Source organism: Chanos chanos, chromosome 4 (assembly GCF_902362185.1).
Source record: "Chanos chanos chromosome 4, fChaCha1.1, whole genome shotgun sequence".
NCBI lineage: Eukaryota > Metazoa > Chordata > Actinopteri > Gonorynchiformes > Chanidae > Chanos > Chanos chanos.
The window spans coordinates 21155165-21179864 of NC_044498.1; the positions used below are offsets into that span (position 1 = coordinate 21155165).

General features: G+C 40.7%; 1 protein-coding gene across 1 annotated transcript in view; it reads right to left on the bottom strand.

Annotated features, from left to right (window-relative positions):
* Positions 1–18856, bottom strand: part of akap12b (A kinase (PRKA) anchor protein 12b) — a 40455-nt gene extending 21599 nt beyond the window's left edge. The window contains exon 1 of the mRNA XM_030772674.1: positions 18710–18856. Coding sequence (XP_030628534.1) covers positions 18710–18823 — 114 coding nt within the window. The 5' untranslated portion in view covers positions 18824–18856. The remainder of the gene's footprint in view (positions 1–18709) is intronic.
* Positions 18857–24700: the final 5844 nt, after the last annotated feature.

Sequence of the window (24700 nt, forward strand, 5' to 3'; positions counted from 1 at the left end):
GGCCTATTTTGGATAAGAGGGGAAAAGTTAGAGCTGTTAACTCTAACCAGTAACAATACAGCAACAATACAGATGGAGGAGGATTAGGGGGGATTGGGGGGGGTTGATAGAAGGGGAGAGAGAGAGAGAGAGAGAGAGAGAGAGAGAGAGAGAGAAGGAGAGAATCTCAGTGGTAGGCCACCAGAAACTGGAGGCACACTGGTCGCAGTAAAAATGATAGAGTCTTTGGTGTTCTCTGTAACCACTCAACCTGTCTAAGGATGAGCAACATTCAGAATCCCACCACAGACTGGCTACAAGTCACGCATGACAGAGTCATAACTGATCTATCATTTTCATTCATCTGGGTTTTCTGTTATAGCATGTAGATAATAGAAAGCAAGTGAGAACTAGCCTAACCATCCACTCAAAAATAACTCCCAAGAAAGACCAAAAGACCCCATGGCAACATTATAGAAGAGTTTTCTGTGGTTGGGTGTCAACTGCTTAACTAGTTCCCTTTGGAGGGAGGATTCCAGGACAGGGGTAAATCAGGCAAGTGTGGGACCTTTTCAAACTAACACTTGTGTTTCTGAACTGTGACCAGCACTCAGCAATCCAGTCAAGACATGTAGGGTTTATAACGGCCTATTCCTAGATAAGGACAAGGTACAGGAAGGAATGGGACAAGCATTTCAGTAATGTAATGCAATTAATAGATGTAAAGTGGAAACCACCCTAACCTCTCTGTCTTTCTCTCTCTCTCTTTCTCATATCTCTGCTCCTCTACTCTGACAGTGGGCAAGCAGGTGTCCTTTTGACCCCCGCTGACCCCACACTCCCCAGCCCATCTCATGACTTCCATTCCTAACATTCCAAGTCCCCCTCTCCTTTTTACAGAATTCCAGAGACAGAGACAGACAGGGACAACCCCACCCAGAAACCCCCTCCAAAATACCACCTCCCTCCCCACTGGCCTGTGCAACTTTAGCCCACTGAGGGTTTGGACTCTACCTGTCATTAAGAAATACCCATCAAGGGGCCCATACACACATTCACAGTATTCAACACAGATGGTGAGGCTCACATGCATATTAACCTACACCACACACACACACACACACACACACACACACACACACACACAAACACACATGCACAGGTGGTCACACCCAACTAGCTGCTAAATTTTTAAACCAAGTCCATTTTATTAAACCTTATAACTTACGGCTACATTCCTGAACTATTTTCCATGCATTTACACACACACAGACACACACACATGTGCGCTTGCACACACAAACACAATTGGAAGTGAGAGGGAGGACCTATTACAAGGCCTTAACCCTCTCTATGCCTAAAGCTATAGAAGAGAGAAGATAAGAGGTCAAACGGTTGTGTTTCATACAGTGGCCTTGAACTGCAAAGAAAACATCATAACACCTCTTCCACCCACAGACACGAAAACAGTGCTTCTCTCCTTATCGTCATCCACTTTTTGAAATATAAACACTGTCAAATTACCCACTTGGTCAAGCATGTCAGACAACCAAATATCAGATAAGATACACATCAGCTTTCCTCAATTGGCTGATTTATGACTCTAAAAATCTAATCAAATGCAAGTGTGTTTTCCGGACAGTTCAGCTGAACAGACCAATAAAAAAAGGTCATGTGTCACCAGATTATATTTCATTTACTTTAGAGAGTGATTTTATTTGATTTGTTTCACTTCATGTTTTCCATGGTTTGTATGGTATTCATTGGTTCCTGTCTGGGGCATTTCAGGCTGTGTGGACCCAGGGGAGGGGCAGAGGTAAAGGAGTGGACCCGGGGGGGGGGGGGGTGTACTGACAGGATTGGGACATGGCTGGCACACACACTCGTTTAGGGATTTCTAGGAAATGCAGTTCTCAGCAGTGATCATTAAGAAATACGCATTCAATCAGAATAAGAGGAATTTTCTTTTATACTTTCTCTGTATCTCTCCCTAGGCTGCTCTCTCTCTCTCTCTCTCTCTCACACACACACACACTCACACGCACCACACTGTCTGCTGTTTTACCAGTGGAAAACAGGAACAATTTCAAAAAACAAATGAAAAAAGCAGGAGATTGATTGGCCACTCAGCACTTACAACTGTGTCTGACTGGTCAGTTGAAGTAGACCATGTCCAATGAGCAGATGAGAATAGCAGTCTGCCACTGGGCTAATTACACATGTCTACACAATCCCTCTGTTAACAAAATAAACATATGGACACCTACATGCCCCCAGTCCATTCTGTTCTGAATGCTTTGGCTTCTCTCTGGTTCTAACATGTGTTTGACAAGATTAAAGTTTGTTTGCGTGTGTGTGTGTGTGTGTGCGGTGTGTGTGTTTGAGGGAGAAGGAGAGACTGTTGTCAGACAAAGGTAACATAAGGTAAACAGATTCTGTCTGTATGGGAATAAGGGTGCCAGGAATGAGGTTCACAGCCACGTGTGACATCAGGTTAGAGTGTGTGTGAGTTTGTACTGTTTGTGTGTGTTTGTATGTGTTTACGCAAGCCAGATTGTGTTTGGTTTTGGGAAGTGCTTGTCGAACACGTACACACCACAAACAACACCTCACGTCCTCTCATCTCCATCCACACCACATTTTCTACTCTTCCACAGTCATATGTCAAATTCCATCTTTCTGCCTCTCTTTCTCTTTGGTCTTTTTTCCAAGGACCGGGGTTGGGGGGGGGGGGGGGGGTGGCTGCAGTCACTACCACAAATCACTGCTGTGAGAGTTTTACGGCCCTTAAAGCAGGAAAAAAAGAGAAAAAAGAAAAGAGGGGGAGGTGTAAATGAATGGAGGACTGAGTCAGAATGGACAAGAATGATGGAGGGTATCAGAGAGTTAGCAGAAGAAAGAGGAAAGAGAGGCAAACAGACAAGGGTACAGGAGTCATCAGATAAGACAAAGAGAAAGAAAATAAGGGGAAAAGACACGAAAGAAAGAAAGAAAGAAAGAAAGAAAGAAAGAAAGAAAGAAAGAAAGAAAGAGAGAAAGAAAGAAACGAAACGAAACGAAACGAAAGAAATGAAAGAAAGAGGGAGAGAGACTGAGGGTAAATACCATATTATAGGCTACTTTTAACAAATCAGCAGATTGCTAACTAAGTTCATAGACGTCAACCCAAAACGAGAGAGAGAGAGAGAGAGAGAGAGTGAGCAAAACCAACGAGATCACATGTTCCACACATGGTTAAGTGAAGACCAGTCCGTTCCAGATTAGCAAACAGAATGACAACACAAAAGACACAATCCTCTCACATCCTCTCCCCCCAATAAAACAGACGGAACATCTCCACCTGGCCCAGAGTGATTTACTAACACCTTCAGCTGGTCTGCACAGGACCACGTCTGATTTGTGACTAGAGGATGAAAAGACACTGCCCCATCGCTCCTCAGCCAAAACATTTTTTACAGGGTTTACGTAGTTCTACGTACATAACAGAGCTGTAATCTTTCATGGAGACAGTGGCTATCCATTGGAAGGTAACCAGTGTTTAGATTTCGGGAAATCTAAACTATTACAAGAACGATCACACAGCACTTTGCTCAAACTTGCCAGTAGTGCTTATGTAAACGCACTACATAAAACAACACAGCAGTGGCTCTCCTCTGAGTACACAAGACAGATTTCTGACAAGCGAGTGTAACTGTATGTGCAATGGTGGATTCAAATGATATTTTTCCATCAGAGAGCTCAGAGTCTATATATATTTAAATGATGGAAGCAGTCTATATTCCCTTTGGGATTCCTCTGTTTCTGTGAACTCTGGTGATCTTTGACCTCAGTGACTGGGGATTACGTTGCAGAGCAGAGAGGGAAAGGAAAGACCATTAGAATCTTCATCATCTGGCCTAAGGTGAAGCTCTGAATACCAGGTTACGTCATCTGAGAGTGCTTTGCTCCCCTCTACATACCACACACCTAATCATCAAAGACTAGAGCACCATCTGAGGACCTTAAAGAACACTAGACTGAGTCTCTCAGGTTCCAGCCCAGGCAGGAGGTGCAGCCTTGGACGGAGCCAATGTTTTGTCAAACTACACTCATATTAACTAATATTTTCAGTCGCAGTCTATTAGTTATGATACATACAGTTCAATGATCAGCTGTGAGCTGTCTGGAGCTGTCATTCCAACCGACCATTTTGGTGCCAGCTGGTGCGTAATAGAGATCTTTTACTGTAAATATGCATTATGGCCAAGAGGGAAATTTTTAAAATGAACCTGAACTTAAAACCAGAAACCTTCACATTAGGCATTCCTCTTAACCTCTTTTTCTTCAGCTGAAAGGCAGAATGTCTATCTAAATATTTTTGTGTGTAAGTCCCAGGTTCAGACTCAAGTTTACCACACATTTTCAGGCCAGAGGACATAATGTCTATGCTTGGTTACATGGGTGGAGGTTTGATTGGTGGAGATTTGATTCATCTCCTTTCTTCCCATCCCTGCTGGTCTTCCTTCCGTAATGAATCTCTGGCAGACGTCACTAAGACATTAATCGGGTTACTGCACCACCGTATCTGATGGGCACGTTACCTTGGATACCAGTCAGATAGATGGCTACCTCTAGTGTTAATCTCCAGGAGATTACCATGATGTAGTTTCGTGACAGTAACATACCTCCATATAACTTTTTTTTACCTGGAAAGTGCTCAGTATTTAAAGAATTTAAGATTTAACTCAAGATTTAGTTTGAGTCCAGCATTTGAGTTAAGACAGAGTGGAGAACAAGGGGATTAGAGTTACCTCCAAAAACAACATCCTAGTTTTTAACATAAACTCTTCTGGTCTTCTCATACATATAGATTCGCTTACACTTCCAAAGTCCTGAAATTTAATGTCATGACCTCCGTTTGAGAAAATTTAGTGATGGTGATAAAACTGGAAGAAATCAGCCCTTAAGAGATCCCCTGAGACACTGACCTTACAATGGCTTTTATAGTGGTGCTTCCTTAGCCATGCACAGTGACAAATGGTTCTTTCATTTCTGTTGAGTGCACTTATATCACAATTTTCTTCCTTTTTAACCGAGTAACATGACCCTTTAAACTCAGACGGGAGTCATGGTAAATTTAAAATGTAAGCGTTTTGGAGTGGAGTTTCTCATTGTTTACAGTTGGGTTAAATGATTTAATCTTCATCACACAAACTTTAGCCCCCCCCCTCTCGTGTTTACAGTTCTCTTGGTGCTTGGTGTACTTATGAGCCAAACTTTGTTTTTATGAGGATTTTGGTGCAAATCCTTGAGTTCTGGTTCCCAGCTTTTAGCAAAGACATAATTCGGATCCCTCCATCATTTAAAAAGAAAAAAAAAGACTCTTTCATGTAAAGAGAGGTCCATGTAAGAGAGCCCCTCCCAACCACCACACACACACACACACGCACTCAGAGTGTGTGTGTGTGGGAGAGTGTAATAGCCTATAACTATATGCTTGTTACAATAACCTCGACTGAAACACTACTACCACACAAGTGCCTATTCTACAGGAGAATGTACATCTGCTGTGAAAGCATTGAGGAAAAGAGAAAGAGGCGATGTGTGAGAAGAAGAAAGAAAACAGTTGGCTTTACAGAGTCTTTTGCATTTGGACTGACAACAGCTTTCATTCAGTATTGATGACACAAATTCTCTAACTCTATTCTGGGCAATTCAGCTAATGAGATCAATGTTCATCCATGGTGCGCTTGGAGAACTGTATTTAAGGAGCCAGGCAAAGCCTTGGGAGAACAAGGGACGCTAACATAAACCTCTGATTCAGTCATTGGTTGACGTGTTTGATTCATGCCAATGTACCTCATTTACTTCAGTCTACTCAAATGCTCTTCCTTAAAATAAAGAGTCTTTGAGATCTTTCACAAAGACTGAAAACACACACAAACATACAAACAGAGCAAGCATGCCTTACAACCTCACTCTCTTTTCTGGCATAAACTTCTCCAAATGACTCTCATTTGACATTCATTCTAAATGTCCTGGAATGGAAAAACAAATCTTTATCAAACCATGAGACAAAAACTAATTGGTTAGACCCAAAACTGCCATTACCAACACGCTAAACAACTCTAAATATGAAAAGGAACCCCACAAACGCCAAAGAGTCTGTCTTTCATTGAACTATAAATCAGTGGTTTTGTAAGCAGACAAGACCTATCATCTACATATTTACAAAATCTGAAGTTATGCCGATTTGTAGCATTTGTGCATGATGCAAACGTAAAGAGAACAGACAGATTTGTGTCTTTTCCCCCCTCTTCTTTGGTTTGATAAATTGTGTGGATCTCTGAGGCTGCCAGGGTTTAAGCATTTCAGTCGTTAAGCTCTTCGCTGCTCTGGCTCCAGTATGAGCTCAAAATTGCAAACAGTTCCAGGGGAACATAGGCAGCTCCTCAAGCTGCTTCCTCCTGACAATCAGAAATGTGGTGTCACATTGTTTTAGAATGCCATTTCTTTCATGAAACAAAAAAAAAAATGCAAAAACAACAAAGAGCATCACACAACTAGAATATGAATATTTCTTTATCTATTCATGATGGTGCAAATTCCTGTCTGTTTGAGTATAAATTTTTGTACGTGCTATTTAAGGATGGCAGGACCATCCAAAGGATCATTTGGGGACAGATGTCCAGTCCAATCCCTGACCTTCTGCTCCGTGTCTTGGGCCAAACCAGTATGTTTGTCCAGTCCCCACTAACCCAAAGCAACTGCCAGACCTGGCTCCCACTGGAGAAAACATTTAGACTGATAAGGCAAGACCTCCCTGGGTCTTGAGCAGGGAGGTCCTGCTGTCCTGGTTTCAGCTCCAGCATTCACCCCCCCCCCCCCCTTCCCCCCAAAACTGGGCCTGAATCAACAAACCTCCACCGCCCTTCTCTCTTCCTCTGGGTCTCTCATCTTCTCTTCCTTAAACTCTGCACATTTCTACATTTACCCTGTGACTCGTGAATAAACCAAGGAGATCAATGATACAGAATGTTTTTAACACATACCTGGAAACCACAGAATTTACAAGCACAATTAGGTACAAATTCTAAAAAAAAAAAAAAAAAATGCATAGAATCCTAACCTGGTTTTGACTACAAAGTCAAAAAAAAGTTTATGTCACATATTGTCCTGGACACAGACTATAAGACGTCTCTTTGTCTTGTGACATTACACATGGACACATTTTGCCAACAATGTCTCGTTGTTTTTTTTTTTTTGAAGAAGCACACCGTTCTCTTTCTTTCCCGTACGCCCGAGAACATTAGATAAAAACACCAGGACCTGAGCCACCTCCGCTGCCTGTTGCCTCGTGATTTCATTATCAGACCTGAAGAGATACAGAATAAAACATCCCAGACAAAGTGACTGTTCTACAGAGTGATTCTCACATGCTGTTATTTGACTCTCCTTAACCACGTTAGGACGAGGGTTAGGCATGTGACCGATTTTTTTGGACAAGACACATGTGTACGCTGATCTCAGAATCTCTCTCTCAAATAAAAAAAAAAAAAAAAGAAGAGAGAGAGAGATTCGCTGCACCAGAGTGGAACAGGCACATCCACCTTCATGATCCTCATCAAGCTACCGCCAGAAAACCTCAAGACAGCATGGCGCCCGGAGGATCCAGCAAAATCACATGTTACAAGTTAAATATCATTATGTAGCTTCTGTTTCAGGACAGCACTTTCAAATCACACGCCTGTTATCCTCACAAAAGGCCATGCTGTAGCAGACAAAACAGGATGGGTCAAACAGCTAGATTCCAAAAAGCCTTTTTTTTAAAAAAAAATTTTGTTTTAAAGCAGTGGTGTAGTACCTCATTACTCTAAGTTTCTAAATTCAGAATAATACATGAGGGAGATTTTGAGCCCAAATCACTGATGTCTTTGGTCAGGAAAAAGAAATTCTCATTAAACTGTGAAAACATTTGGGAGGTAAGGGGATAGCAAACTTATAAAATAACATGTGTGTGGCTGAGTGTCTGCTGAACGTGTTCTGACAGCATTTGCAACACAAACCACCACTGAAATCTATAACACACAATATTTAATATTAATAAAAAAATATGTTTACACTGAACTCTACTTATGATTTTGCAATTACAGTGTCTGCTTGGTTATTACAGCTGAATTACAGTTATCCCCTTAATTACATGTTTGTAACCAGGCACATACTAGAATTAACACATACATTTCATGGGGCTATTTTGTAAAACATGTAATTTGGTATTAACTTTATTTGTCATCAGCATTTTCACTTGCAGCATCACATGGGCATGTCAAGTGCAATATACTTCAAAGTATACATCTCTTGTTGGAATTTTAATAGTTCCCTCTCACTGGATTTATTTGGACATAATCAAGAACGCTCGGAACTCTGTGGGATGATAAAAAATGTTCAGAATAATAATCACAGGTCATAAATGATGTAAATACCAATCTGACCACAGTCTCCCCTTAAAGCCGTCTGACAGTATGTTCTGGAAAAACCCTACTGAGTGACAGCCTGTCTCCTGTATTGGGTCGACAGCCGGTGGCTTCATTACCGGCTGGAGACCAAACCAGCTATTTTATCATTGGACAACCATCTGTGTACCGCCCAATCAGCATGGAAAATGCAACGTGCTATTATTGGGAGCTATCCAGCACCCCAAGCAACACTTTTCAGCCCTTTCAGGATTTAAACAGTCGCCCTGGGAGACCATTTCCCCACATGGGCAGTTTTGCAGATAAATCAGCAGCCTTTTAATCAATAAATGACAACGTTAGATGCAAACAGACTGAATATGCTGCCCCACCCCCTCCCTCCCTTTCCCCTTGTGCAGCAATTCAGTGTCAGAGTCGTTCGTTGACTGGATGAATCGTGATTTGTCCTTCAAGGTGAACCAGCACCATCAGGGGATAAAACATTGCCACAACAAACGATTATAAAATATGGATGGAGGAGGCATTTGTAGATGAAGCAGGTGGAAGCATGTAGTTATTTTGGTGCGATGACCACACTGCAGTGGGGGGTCGACAGAGCATGCGTCAAATCAGAGAAGGAAAGAGAGGAGAGAAGGAGAGAGGGAGAGAGAGGGAAACAGAGAGGGTAGAGAAAGAAAGTCAGAGGACGTGAAGAAAGAGAGATGTTACTCCTAATATTACTGTACAAATGCCTGAAAGACAGATTCCTAAGTTTGTTGTACAAAGATGTGAACAGAGATGTTACTCCTAATATTACTGTACAAATGCCTAAAAGACAGATTCCTAAGTTTGTTGTACAAAGACGTGAACAGAGATGTTTAGACACTGAAAGTGCGCTATCATAAATATAAGGTGGAAAAAGAGGGATTTGTGGCATATTTCCTAGTTAAACATTGGCATTTCAGTGACATCTGAAATCCCACTGAACCTTATCTCCATTATAGAATGATCATGTTACCCTCCCTAAAACAACACGAAAGTGCTACGAAACATGATTCAATGACGGAACAATTCAAACAGTCTCTGATGAGCCAATAAACAACTAACTTAGTAAACAGTATGTTTTACCTTGGCAGTCTAGACTTTTAATAAAAGCTCCACAGGGAGGTCTGAGTTCTTTGCCAAATTCCTTTAATAATTGTGCTTTTTTGTTGATTTGACTGAAACAAACGCAAGCCATCTAAGGTAAACCACATAAAGCAAACAATCACTCCTTAAACACTCCCAAAAAGGAACACACATTTACTCTATACAGAAACACAAGCACAGTCACATAGATACAGACACTAACTATGCACACAAAGACATTGTTTTGGTCTGATGATACTGTTTTTTTTGTTTGTTTTGTTTTTTTTAAATCACAAACATTTCTTAAAGGAAAGTACATCTAGAGAAACAGATGAATTAGGTTCAGTTCAAACATAGACAAGTTTTGTTGTTTCAAGATCTCTGGATGAACTCGTCACAGTTGCTGAAGTGACCTAATCCATTCTTAGAGGACTGTGTTGTAGGATATCAATATGTTTTACACACTAGTATTCAAAAGATGAATTTTCTTTTCCTATGCGTGTGCCTGAGCATGACTAGGCTTGATTACATCATCGACATTGAGCAAGTCGATGTTATCAGTGAGTCACTAAAGCTTCAGAGGAGACCCAAAGAAGTGTTAGATATATGAGCCTCTTATCTCACAGCTTGTACTACGGGTGGTCCAGAGTTCACCATTAAGGCAATGAGGACTCAGGCTGTTGATCTTAAAACCAATCTCTATAAGTTATTTTGAATGAATAAAGGTGATCATTTGAACCACTGGCCTCCAGGACATTACTCAGTGATCCAGTCCAACTTTTCTCTACAACATCTGCTCACTGAGTTTCGGACTCATTTGTTTTTAAATGATTAATGTCCTCAGTTTTGTCTCCTACAGCCTCTATCAAACACCCTGTAAACCAGTCACACTTACATGCAACAAACCATTTACCATTAAGTAAATTTTATGTCTTATTTAATATCATAAAACCATCCATAAACCACTTTTATTTTGGGTGTTTAATGAGTTTCTTATGATTGTCTTGTTTAGACAGATGGCTTCCAAAGGCAAAGCCATATTTCTTAAGAGACAGCCAGCAAAGCAGGAACTGCTAATAAAGACATTAAAGTCCAAAAGCTGTTAGGGAGGACACATTGACTCTTCTGACTAATGAATCCAGATGAACTGGGATCTCTCAGCGGGGCGGTAACCGCGACTACGAGCATTGGGCGGGATCAAGGATCTACAGCAGGTGTGTGCTCACTTAATCAATTAAGACTGTGCGAGCTAAGCTTCCCCTCCCAGGGATCCATAGCAAGTCAATTCCTCACACCCATAATAGCCCTGCTGAGATCATCATATTTCAAATCAAGGGGACAGAGGAAAAAAAAAATCAATTCAGTGTCTGTCAGGGACTCCATCTGTCATGTGACAAAGACAATGTAGAATGAAGATACGCCAGTTTTATAAGAAATATGTTAATTTTAACTAACTGTTACATAATACATAATAACAAATTAGATAGATAGATAGATGGATAGATAGATAGACAGATAAACAGACAGAAAGACAGGCAGGCAGACAGACAGGCAGGAAGGCAGATAAAAGAGAGGGTGAGAGAACCAGAGGAAGTTGTAACAGAACAGGACGTGTTTATGTGTATAGGGTCATGTGGTTGTGTGTGGGCTTGCTTATGTGCACAGCTAACAAAAGAAAACATAATCATTCTGTAAATGAACAGTGTATATGCTTACGCCAGAATTTGAGGTGTATTTACTGTTTGTAGGCAACATGCTGATACCATATAAGTTTGGAACATATGTTGCCTTTTCTTGTTGTAATATACACTTCCATAAACATATAAAGACTTTACCTAATCACGGTTTAAAAATAAAGAATTCGATCTAAACAAAACATATATCCCAAGTAATATGTACATGTCTGTGCTTTTGTATGTATACAGTATATATATCTGTGTGTGTGTGTGTGTGTGTGTGCGTGTGTGTGCGTGTGTGTGTGTATGTGTTGACTAAGCTTGCTTCCCACTCCATCAACACAAGTAATCGCAAAGCTTCTTCAATCAATCTCACACCAGCTCAGCAGAGGAAAAAAAAACCCTGAATACATTTCCCTCTGTAAAACAGATCTTTATCTAACATATTACAAAAATTAAGGGAAAAGGCTACTTCTCTCACACACTTTAGCCCAAATGCTGTATATGACAATAATAATAGGTTTAATAACAGGTTTAAGCCCAATTTAAGGTGATATAAAACAAAGAGAGAGCGATCCAAAAAATGCCTGAAACTACTAAGGAAAAAAACAACAACACGAAAACTCTATGAAAGTCCTCTCTTTTCTAGGAATGAGAACGGATCTCATTTTGTTTATTTTTCTACAGATTTGAATGGAAGGCTTTTCCTGCTCTTTTGAGGAGGGGGGGGGGGCGCTGGGAGTGCACCCACAGTGGAATTTAAATGCAGTCAGGTCACAACACCATTGGCCAACTTCTGAGAAAGAAGACGGTCCCCAAAATGACTCTGAAATTATAATAAAGATTATGCTTTGAGACTGAGAGAGGACCTTACAGAAAACATCCATCAGAGATGTTCTGCTCTGCATGCATAATTATTGCATAATTACATCAGCTACATAAAGCTGACTCAGCCACACACACACACACACACACACAGCAGCAAACCCACCACCTCAACATATCAATATAACAAAACATAGAAACCACAAGGTACCATTAGGGTGGCTGATTCTGTGAACCCAGTGCAATTCTGGAACTCCAGAATATCATTTAGACTATATGGATTCATTTTGGTGTGTACTTTTCCGCAAGCATACAGTTAATTTCTTTCTTAACTCCGATCATTTCCAGTAAATCTTCTGCTTAACTGGAGCGTCAATATTAATAGCTCTTCACTTACTGATATTCTTCATTTGTGTTTTCAATTCTGTATTTATGAGATCATATGAGAGCATATGATTTGTCAGGCTATCAGAACTTTATCAGTAATTTGAGAATTGTAACTGTCTTAAGTTAAGGTCTTTGTCACTCTGAAGGTCTTGGAATAAACACTGTGGCAGATCAAACAATAAGTTTCTATTTCCAAGAATGCACCAGTGAAGTGATACTGATTTGGATTCATACAGAAAGTGTCTAGTCCAGTCATTCCATCACAAAATATCTGATGGTACCAGTAGAGTGGAGGAGATAAAAAAGAACTCAACAGATAAACAGTGTGGGATAGGGGCTAACCGACGGGAAAAGAGAAATAAAAAAAAGAGAGAAGGAGAGAGAATTTTCCACTTTTAGGCTGGCTCATTTATTTTAAATGAGAGAGAGAGAGAATGAATCAGTGAATTTTGAGTCTTCAAACCACAACACAAGTCTTGTTGATTTCTGCTGTCCCTTTTTGTTCCTTACATTCTTTTCTCCTGTTTCTGTTGCTATTTCTAGTCAATGTGTTTTGTTGTAACCCTTGCAATTACTACATTCACTAGAATGAACTTTTCAATAAGAGTATGAAAGAGATGGATTGAGGGGGAAAGGAGTGAAGAATGCGGTCCTTCGTTTTTGAATCCAAATAAACAAGCCCATTCTTCTCCGATGGAGATCTGGCAGTGGATCTGAAGTCTGTGGGGGAGGGGGAGGGGTACATAAAAGCAGTAATTACAGACAAATATCTTCCTCTTTCTCCTCCATTTGGAAGTAACAACAACACAAAACGATGAGGGGACAGCACAGCACGTAGACCATGAAATGTCACTTTCATCTCAAAACGTCACCAGAAAAAGACTCCATTGTCTGTCTGCACCAACAAAATAATCTGGTTTGCCACCCTTTGGGTGTCAATGCTCACTGTACCCCCTAAAATGGTTTAGATGACATTAAAAAGAAGACTTTCAAACTTTGTTTTCAGCAATGAGAGATTCATATGTCGTTAACATGGCTTGATAAATACCAAATAACATCGTGATGTAGAGGTTTTGAGAAAATCCTCAGATGACAGGAGTTTATTGCACTTTCAGCCGCTGCGCGTCTATATTTTCAATATCCTGCAGTTCGGTCTCTCCGTGCACAGTTAGGGGAATTGCCCGCTGCTACGTAAACTGCTAGGTGCTTTCCTTACAGAAATGACTTCTGTTTTTATAACAGGAACTTTCTGGACACGTCTGATACACATTTCTATCTCTTCCGGAATGAATGCGCTTACAAACAAAAATTTTCACAGTGAACTCAGTCAGACAACACAGACAATATCAAAACAAACACAGAACGGTTCCAAGGAGCAGCATTCACATATGCGTATGATTTGGACGAGTGCACAGAGAGTTCTCACACAGTGTTCATTCAGACAAAGTGAAACATAGTAAAATAAATAATACAGAATATTGACTGCACCCAACTACAGTTCAAAGATAACATTCTCACATTCATTTCTCATCCCCAATGCAACCTCACAGACAACATATACCAGCGTAGAAAATAAATACAGTATGCCTCTTTGATTAACGCTATATCTGAATTGCTTTAATACCTCTAAATCTTGTTTTTACACATGGACGCTCAGAAATCAGCCAGTAACGAATGCGAAGTGAAGAGGCAAGAGGCTGATCCAGCCCCGCCAAGACCTCATTAAGCCACTGATCCCCTGATGTCTGCAGGCATTTCCATCACATCCTACTGTTGCATAATATCTGCACTTGGCTCTTGTCTATCCCTGAGGGCTAATCCAGAATCAGATCTTCTCTGCCCAATGTTTAACTTCATACATCATCATTAAATCAAGCAAACTGACCCTAAATCAGTTGCTCCCGCCCCATTTCTTAACCAAATATGCTAACACCTGCTAATAATCAACATACCTGGAAAGGTCCTGAAGCGGTTCTTTCTGCCCAATACTTAAAATAATACACTGAGCTGATCCTGAGTCAGTTTTCAATGGCAGAAATGATGCAATGCATCATATCTGTGTAAATATTACTTCTTCTTTCATGATGTATGGGTGCTCACTAGTCCAATACTTAACACCTCAATTAAAAATTGACTAATCAATTTAATAAAAAGAAAATCTTCACTTGTCAATCTGATCAACTTGTTGTTGATTAACAGGTTACTCTGCCTTTCCTCAAACATAAGTAGATATGCTAGGGTTATTTATAGTTATAAGTTATATTTAATATCCCTGTCTAATCCAGTAAACACATTCATTTGCCTCCTAAAAATATCAACAAAAATCCAGAAAGTATCTACAAAAATGTTTTGAATTTTTTTTTGTTCATTTGTTCTACTGACAACTTGTTTACTGCTTTCATTTTTTTTTCTTTTTCTCTACTGGTGCTTCTGCTGAGTGTTTTACTGCTATTTTTAACTGTGACTGACCATTATCCCCTATCCATCTATTCATCCGTTCATCCATTCATCCATTCATCCGTTTATCCGTTCATCCACTGAGCATACACAGGTGACACAGGGGACATCATTTCTGTAGAGATTAAAAACGAAGAGACTCAGAGAGCCTTGGTTTTACCTGAGGCCTGTTTCACTGTCACAGTCACTGCTCCGCACAACTGCCATTCAGCAGACTACTTTTAACTGAGGAGAGAGAGAGAACAATTCCCCTATTCATCTCTCTCTCTCTCTCTCGTTTTTTTATCCTCACCCTTAGCACACTCTGCTTTCTGAATGATATACATTCCCATCCTAAGCAAAACCAAAATGCACCCACTAGCTTCTTTCATCCTCTCCTCTCTGTCTCTTCCTCACTCTGTCTCTTCCTTTCTCTTTGGCGCGCTCTCTCTCTTCCCAATCTATTAAATCACCAACCACCCAGCATGTACAATGTACCTACTACCATTTCAGCTCTCCCTTTCTCTCTCTCTCTCTCTCTTCATGACATACTCCTCCAATCTCACTGGCGCCCACCCAAAATGCGTCTCGTGCCCCACCACCCTCCACCTCCAGCCCATCCCCACCTCCTCTTTCCCTCCATCCTTCATCCAGAGCTCCAATTGGTTTAGTCCCGTTTTGGGCCGGTGCACACAAGGCGCCCCTCTGCTCCAGGAGCTGTCCTTTCGCCCCATCCTCAATGGGCCCTCTGTTTGGCATAACAGCCCCCCCCCCCCTCCCCTTTCCCTCTCTCCCCGTCTCACTCCTCCTCGTCCCCCCTCATTTTCCTCTTCAGTCGCATCCTTTATGACCCTCTTATCTGATCCCTCCCACATCAGCCCTCTTTCATTACGGTGACACAAACAGACAGTTTATCCACTCATAATCTTACATAAGGTTTCGTCCAATCACCTGTTGCTTCACTTGCCTCTCAGAAGAGCGTATGTTGACGTAACAGCCTAAATGTCTCAGCTAACCAGCAGACAAGCAAAAACAAAGGGCCTCAGGGGTATTTTTTTAAAAAACGTTTTCAGTGTGTCTGTTGTTGTTTGTGGTTTAGCAACAGTCAAAGAGAGCGAATTCTGCAAAAAAAAAAAAAAACACCATGTTTAACACTGAGTCAGACAAGTGTGTTTGTGTGTGTATGTAAAAGATGATGTGTGTAAATGATGTAAAAGTCAGACCTCTAATGACATGTGTGAAAGGTAATAGTGTAGTGATGGTGAAGGCAACATAGCACTAATTTCAATCAACATGGAATTTCCAGCACTGTTTTTGAGGACAAAGCCAGAAAAGGTCAAAACCAGCACAGCCACAAAGAGAGTGGGTCTGGGCCGAATCTCATGGCGCACCAAGGAGAGAAAGAGAGACAGAGAGAGAGAGAAGAGAAACAGAATGAAGCGTGACACGAAGACAGAAAATGAAATGGAGGACAGAGCTGAGGCAGAGTCAGATGGAGATATAAAAAATATGTGAGGTGGAGAAAAAAAACGATAAGCGTCAGACTCTGTCATTCCATTTAGGAGACAGAATGTCCCATGGGCAATGGGTCTATGTCCCTCTTTTCCTCCCCGAGTTTGCCTCGTCTCACGTTTTCCTAAAAGGAGATCTGAAATGGATAAGTGACAAAGGAGGGAGGTGTTTTTTTAGGGAGGTGTTGGTTTAGGGGAGGTTAGTGTGCAGGTACAGAGCACAGTTTTAGCCCTGACCCAGTTTTGGAGAGCTGAGATGAAGTTTTGAGAGAAAGAGAGAGAGCAGGAGAGGACAGGGCATTACTAAAATTCCTGCGCACACCAGAGAGGATGTTTATCAACATCTCCAGCAGAGTCTCTCTCTCTCTCTCTCTCTCACACACACACACACACACACACTAACACATATGCCTACACACACTCACATACACAGAGTATGTACATGCAAACAAACATTTTCAAAACAGAAAAAAACAAAAAACACACTCATATGCTGCATAAAAAGAGATCGGACATTTAGTCACAAAGATACAAACATAATGGAGTCTGACTCGCAATTTTGCCCTTTTCTGTATAACTCGGCTGGTTCTTAAGTTGCCTGACAACAGCTGTTCTGTACCTCGGGAGCTGGCATAATGGGCTTCAACAAACTGTTTCACAACAACCTGGTCTATCTAACTGTCAGAGAGAACCATTAACCCTGCACTCTGAAAGGGTATTCCATAGGTTTCACTGTCAGGGGGTGAACATCTGTGTACATCTTCAGTTAGAACAGCAGACAGTAAATTGTACTCAAACCGTATATTGAATTAGAATCAAATTCAACAAATCATAGTCCATTTCTATGTCTTTGAACGATTTATGGACAGAGGTAGAAATAGAAAGTGTAATATTAAAACTGTACTGACTTCAGCTACATCACATTAATAATCCTGAAATGATACAATGTTGAAAATGTACAAATGGCTCACTGTTGTTTGTCAAAAAAGTTCCTGGCAAAATGTTTCCTTTTTCTCATACCGTTCTGCAAGAGCAATTTCATATCTTACATTCCAATGTCAAAACCACACAAACAGTCACACTACAGTGACACTCCTGCAACCCCCCCCCCCCCCCAAAAAAATCCCATCTTCAACATGTATAAGCAAAACCTTTCGTGCAACATTGTAAACACTGCAGTGAACATAATGAGACAAAAATGCAATAACAAGTCATGAATATGGGAAGAATTCTGTGTTAAAAAAGCAACTAGATCACCCCTCTTCTAATAAAAAAAAAGGTATGACAATCAATTGTTATGAATTCTGCTCTTTTCAAAAAGTGCTTAAAGGAGATATTCAACACTGAAGTAACATGTTTGACCTTTCTGTCATATTAAAATGCGACCACCTCCCCTGGGTGTCCTGTCAAATCAATAAATTCAATAACTGATTAGTCTCAGCAAGTAAAATAATCAATCACATTTTATGAAGGCTTGTGCACTGAGGGCAGGTGGCTGAGCAGAGCCACAGACCCTACCACACCTTCCAGACAAATCAACATGGCTTTAATGTTAATAATAATAATAATAATAATAATAATAATGTGTGTGTGTGTGTGTGTGAGAGAGAGAGAGAGAGAGAGAGAGAGAGAGAGAGCATGTTTATTTGGAATTTAAATCATTTTTACATTGCTTTTTACAGCTTGTGATTTAATATATAAATAGATAAACTCTTCGTAATACTCTAAACGAGATTTGTAATCTGTCGTTTGAACTCTCTTCATACAACTAACACAAACAGCACATTTTGAGACGCCTTGTCATGATTTTGTGAAGATAATAGCAATAACAACAGGAACAATCGCAGTATTGTCTTTTCATTATTGTTGTTATGACTATTAAAGCCAATCAAGATATGTCCAGTGTGACAAGCAAAAATGATGTGCTGCGGTCTACACTGAACGTCTGTGTCGGTGACATTCGAGCCTCCGTAAATTACTGGCCAGACTCTTAGATCATTTTATGACTGCGGAAGACTCCACACAACTCTGCGCATTACTCAGCAATTTTTTTTTAATCACATCTATCTATTACAACCTCTGTAGTCTAGTAAGCATGTTTTTGCAGCAGCGGAGCAAGATAAATGACATCAATCACATTAGATCTGACAAAGGCCCTATCAGGTGTGTACACAAAGCGCAGATTGAAAACTACGCAACAGACGTAAGGGGTCCCGAACGGGGATGCTCGAACAACTGCAGACATTGGACTAGATTGGGTCAAGACAGGTGGCCAAGACACAGAAAGACACGAGCCATCTAAAAGGTAACTGATACTTCCCCGGCGTCATATTACCTTTGCATCAATGTTTTCCCCGTTCTGGACCTCGTTCACCTCTATGCTGCACTCCTCGGCTGTCGCATCTTCGGGGCTCTTCGCGTCCCGCTGCACAGATGTAGTCGTTCCCATGTTTTCAACCACTTTTTCTCCACAGTTGAATGAAACAGAAGGCAAACACTAAAACGAAAACCGGCAACGCCGAAACAAGTATCCAACAGCCCTATGAAATGCGTCCGTCGACTGCCACGGGGGTTGTCTGGCTTCACGAGTGATGAAATCGTCCCAACCGCGAACACTTTTAGGACCCCTCCTCCCGTCACTATCACATGGATAGTGCGCAGGCACGCCTTGCAGCATCAGACAGCAACGACTCAGCCTGCAGCAGTTGTACACATTAATGTCCCCGATTATGTCAGGTAAAATGTACATTTAGACTTAGTTACGTGTGATGCGTTTGCTTTAATAAATATTTTTGGGGGGGCACAGACAGGCAAGGTATATCAGCTATGTATGCTAGTCAGCAGAATGAGTGCACCTGTATTTTAGCATAGAACAAATTAATACGCATATACTGTTATTTAACATACTTTAAGCCAAACACAACAAATCTCATAACATTCGCAAAAAAGACATATTTTTTATGTAAGCTATCGCCTACTCGAAAACATAAGCTGTGCTTCGAAGACAACAATGAGGTAGGGTAGTGCACTCCCGCGGGGAAAAAAACAAAAAGTTTTTCTCTCTTGCAATATATGTTCAGAGTGTCCTCATGATGAGTCATCTAATTAAGAGGGGCACTTGTAGATTTCACGCCGAGGACCTAGCCACGTGTGTGCATCTGTAGCACATAACTGCGAAACATTTGAAGGATTTTCCGACAGAGTAGCCTATGTGCGCGCTCTCTCTCTCTCTCTCTCTCTCTCTCTCTCTCTCACACACACACACTGTGTGTCTATGTGTGTATTTTATATGTCGAGGAGCAGCATAAATTGAAGGTTTGGCAGCCATCCTCAGCGTTTGTTAGGAATCTTTGAGTGCTTAAATTACAGGCCGCTTGCAATTCAGGAGCAGGTTTACACAGTCCAGATATCTGCGGCACAGTTCAGACTAACTCTAGGAGAGCAAACAACCACCAAATAACGTTTATTTGGTTGTTTAATGTTGATTGAGGCTTATTGCAGTTGTTGCTGTTGTTGACAAGCACGAATTCTGAGGAGAAAACCAGCAAGTCAATATGGCAACGACAATTTAGCGTACACAGTGACCGTTTGAACAGTTAAAGGATTGTGAAGCCATAGGGTTAGTTCATATCACCTACACATTAAAGTACTACCTGTCAAACTAACATGATAAATATATGCCTTTCTCTTATTGCAGAACTGTACATCCTTACGGTGCATATCCATAGCTCAACTGATTTTTTTTTCTCTTTGCATTTGAAGAGCCAAGTTTGTTGTTTCATAAGTGATATGTTTACCAAGCCAAATTGAATGCTTTCATCCCTGACATCCTTCCAAAAAAAAGAAAAAAAATCACAGCCTATAGATGGCAGGTTTCACTTAGGTTAATGAGGGTTTCAGTGAGAGTCGGGCATCTCTAAAGATTGTATAAATGACTGAAGTGGAAACAACCTCTTGGCATTGTCTGAGATAAGACAAACACTGATTTTACTCTGCACCTGTTCAAACTTAGTTCATGAAATAAAAGAATTGATTTGCCTCCAAAGCCTGAAATACTCACAGCACAGAGTGGCCATAAAGTCCCTCTACATCAGACTTTGTCCCTTGTTGTGCTCTCCCTGATAGAGAATGGACAAAATTTAGTGGATGATGGATTGAATGTGGATCTTAGGTGTTGTTTCCTCCTCAAAGTCCAGGCTCAATGACCTCAGGCTTTGTGCCTCTCTACTGGTTTCATAAATCAGCATAAACTACTCTGCTGTCTGTCACTGAGGGTCTGTGGGACAATTGAAAATGAGGTTGTGTTAAGTCTGGACTTGTAGTAATGAAATGTTGGTAAAATTGGAATTGATTATAACTTTTATGTTTTGTATTGCTTTGTGTGTGTTCAACCTTGATCACCTGTATATTATGCCATGCTAATTTATATTCACTCAGAGTAAAAACTGATTAGTGTAGGCTTATTAGTCTCCATACTACAGCATACCAAAAAATCAAACGTGTGTTTTCTCACGATTTGTTCACTTTAGCCAACTGAATGAAGGGCAGTATCCTCACATGCCAAGATCAGTGACGCAAACAGGCACTCATTGGATTACTTAATTCCACCTGTTTGTCAAATCAGACATGACAGCGAAGATAAATGAGCACATCAGAGTGAAATGTTATTAAATGTGAAGAAATGCTGTCATAGTATCTGAAACAGCCAAACCACTGTGGAACCAAACCAAAAGATCTATTCACACAGCCGTACAGCTGTAGGCACGCATGTTATGAAATGGGACATTCATTCTGAGGTAACAAAATCATGATGACATAGGTAAACAAGGACAAACCACGTCAGGAGAGGAACAGGGCCTAAAAGTTGAAACTCGCTTATTGGGATAGTCAAATACTTAATAGGATAGTTACTAAAAGTCACGAAACAGCGGCAGCTAAATTTACCACAGAGTGGAATGTACACCACTGTGACCCAGTCTCAATGAAAACTAAACGTCAAGAGCTTTACAGAGGTGATATTTACAGCAGGGCTGTAATTTGGAAGCTAGTCGTAACCAAGGCCAGTGTATAACAACACATAATACGGTGTAATGAGCACAAAACCTGGATTTCAGTACAGCATAAGAAAGTAATAATGGTCCGATGAGTTGACTTTTCATCCTCGAACCTACATCTGGAAGGATCTACGTTAGGAGAACGCTAAAGGAAGCTTTCAGCCAACACTGTTTCTTCCCAACAGTTAAACATGATGGTGAATCTGTTATTGTATGAATAGCCGTCTCATGGGAGCCACTGGCTCCAATTATTACTCTGTACTATAGAATTACAGCCAAGAAATACAAAGCCATTTTAGGCAACCAGATGCACACTGGTGCAAACATTGTTTCCTCAGGACGTTGGTCTATTTCAGGACGATTATAGCCCTGTAAACACAGCTGACCTGATCTGATTGATATCATGGACACTGAAATGAAGTCAAGCACCTTACATGGCCTCCCAAATGTGGGTTCAAGAGATTTAAACACCACTGAAGCATTACTGCAAGTTCTGGTAGAGAGTGGAGCAGATTTTTACCAAGAAGAAATTTCCTTCTTGAAGAATGGTCCAATATGCCACTGTGAAGAAGTTTTGTATTCCGTAGTCTGTATGACAGTATTTGAAGATTAAAGTCATTCTGAAGGCAGAGGACACCTGAACAGCTTATCAGCTAATGCATATTCATATATTGTTTTATTTCTCCAATATTTCATCCAGTGCCTGTATACCTACATTACAATTTCCCGGGCCCTGTCAAATCCAACTTTAGTCTATACTGTCTTTCTGTTACAACATGGCTACTACTGCGGTTTGGGATATGGTTATAAGTTCTGTCACAGTTTGACTGGAATATGTCCTAAAAAAATGTATTAAGCAATTAGCAGTCCAAATGCCCTATCATGGGCAGAACAAAGTGGTAGGCTCAAAGTGGAGACTGTCAAAGTGGTCAAAGAGCCTGAATCATCACTGACACTACACATCTCTTCTTGCATCTAATTACAGGTAGACAACCAATCTGAAGAAAGATCCAGCTATAGTTAAATTATTTATTTCAGTTTTCGAACCAACGATTCGTAAACTAGCTATTAACCATTACTTAAAATGAAAAGCTGTCTTTTTTTTTTTTTTTTAGGCTTTTCAGAATTTAAAGTGCTAATTTGATATCAATGAGACAGAAGAGGACTCCAACAAAATAACTCAACTTTTATGCAGATAAATATCTGTTAGGTAGACAATTGAACATATGTCTGCACACTTCATTTAAAGCTTAATCTGACTGACAATGATTGACTGACATCTGCAGACACCAGCTAACCCTGTATGAATTACAGACGCATAGTTTTGGGGGGAACTGTAAGCTTTTTTTGAAAGTAATTCTCATTTAAATGACCTTGTCAATGCTACATGTCATCGAACTGTTAAACTGTTTGAGGAAAATACAAGCTACATCCAATAATGACTCCAAGTGGGTTGAACAAACAGGCTTAAACTTGCTTTGCTGCCAATTAATGCAGTCATATTGAAATCCTTGCTTTAATCTAAATTGATTTCGATATTTATGTATTTTAAGTTACTGACATCTCTGAATGTATTCTGAAACATATTAACTGATCATTACAGTATTGTTAACCAGGTGGTTTGCAGTTAAATAGGGGGAGTGATGTTCGAAAAGGCCAACAAAGGCATCTTTCACAGTCATGTCTGACTTCTGCCTCAGGCTTTATTACTATTGCTGTGTTATAGGCCGAGTCCTGTCCTGTCCTACGGATTTTGTAATGAGGAAGGAGCAACACTCCTCTCCATAGTTTTCCCATACACCCCTAACTCTGCTCTCTTGTTCCTCCTGACAGGTAAAAGTGATTAATATGCGGTTAATAAGGTAAACAGAAGCTTTCCGAATAAATATATACAAGGACCTACAAATGACTTTTCAGTTTACAGTCAGGTTGATTTTATTGAATACATCTAGTGTTCATACTGTCTGGCCAAGCAGACAAATCAATCAAGCAAATGGATAAACTTCTTAACATGTAAAATCATCAAAATAATTTATGACATTCATGTTGTCTCCTGTGTAATCCTTTCCTACACATTATTGTAGCTCCCTGGGAAGCACATCTGGCTAACAGAGCGGGTGTCTTTGCTCTCTCACTGAGGGGATTCTGGTTTGAAAAAGACAAATGACAAACTGGTGGTCTAATAGTTCACCTTCATAGCTCCCTGTGTGTGCAACCGCTGATCTCATCAAAAGTATGTGTGTATATGAGTTTCAGACTGTGTGTGAGAACAAGCGAGAGAGACTCTGTGAGAGAGAGAGAGAGAGAGAGAGTGAGGGGGCAGAAAAAGAGAGAGAGAACCTCATTAGTGTGAAAGCCCTGTTGAGGACGTCAAGGTCAGCACTTAATAGCGGCACAACAATTCTGGGCATATGGGAGTCCTTTTCAACACACACACACACACACACACACACAGAGCCACACAAACAAACAGATATTAATCCCCTCACCCATGAAAAGAACAATAGTGGCCTAAGAATAACCCGCAATTGAAAACGGCAGAAAGAAATCTTGGCAAGAAAACCCACACTGGACAGACCACATCTCACACTTAAGCCAGTCAAGCCGACCACCCCACACACCAGGGATTGTGGACACACACACACACACACACACCTCAGCACGACAGTACACTCCGTCGGTCAGACCCTTGAGTCTCTAGACACACAGGAAAGGATTAACCAGGGGACAAACAGGCAGGGACGGACGGTCAGTTGGACAGCTAATTAGGGGCGACTCCAGCGAGAGGGAGAGCGTGGTTCATATTGAAAAGGGCCTGAAAGAAATGCCGACAGCCTCAGGGTGTGTCCCCTGATCCGACGCTTTCCTGTGGATGTTTTTAGGGACGGATTCAGCAGGAGTCTGCCGTCTGCCACTTAACAGACACCGCTGATTAAAAAGGAAAAAAAGAAAGGAGGAAAGAAAAGAAAGAGGGAAAGAAAGAACGTAAGGGGAAAAAAATGAAACCCTGGTAAATTTTAATTAAGAGGAACTCCATAAATATTGGTCAACGCTTACAGTTTAATACTATTTGTGAATTCCCTTGTCCAAAAGAAACACAGAAACATTGAAACAATTTTTTTTAATGTCAAAAACAAACACATATGAAGTCAAACATTTTTACAGTTGCCATTTCAATTAAAAATACAATTACTGAAGCGAGATAAGGAAAGGAAAGGCTGGTCAATCATGATAAAACGTGTGAGGCTTTAGTTCTTTAGCATGTATAGTAT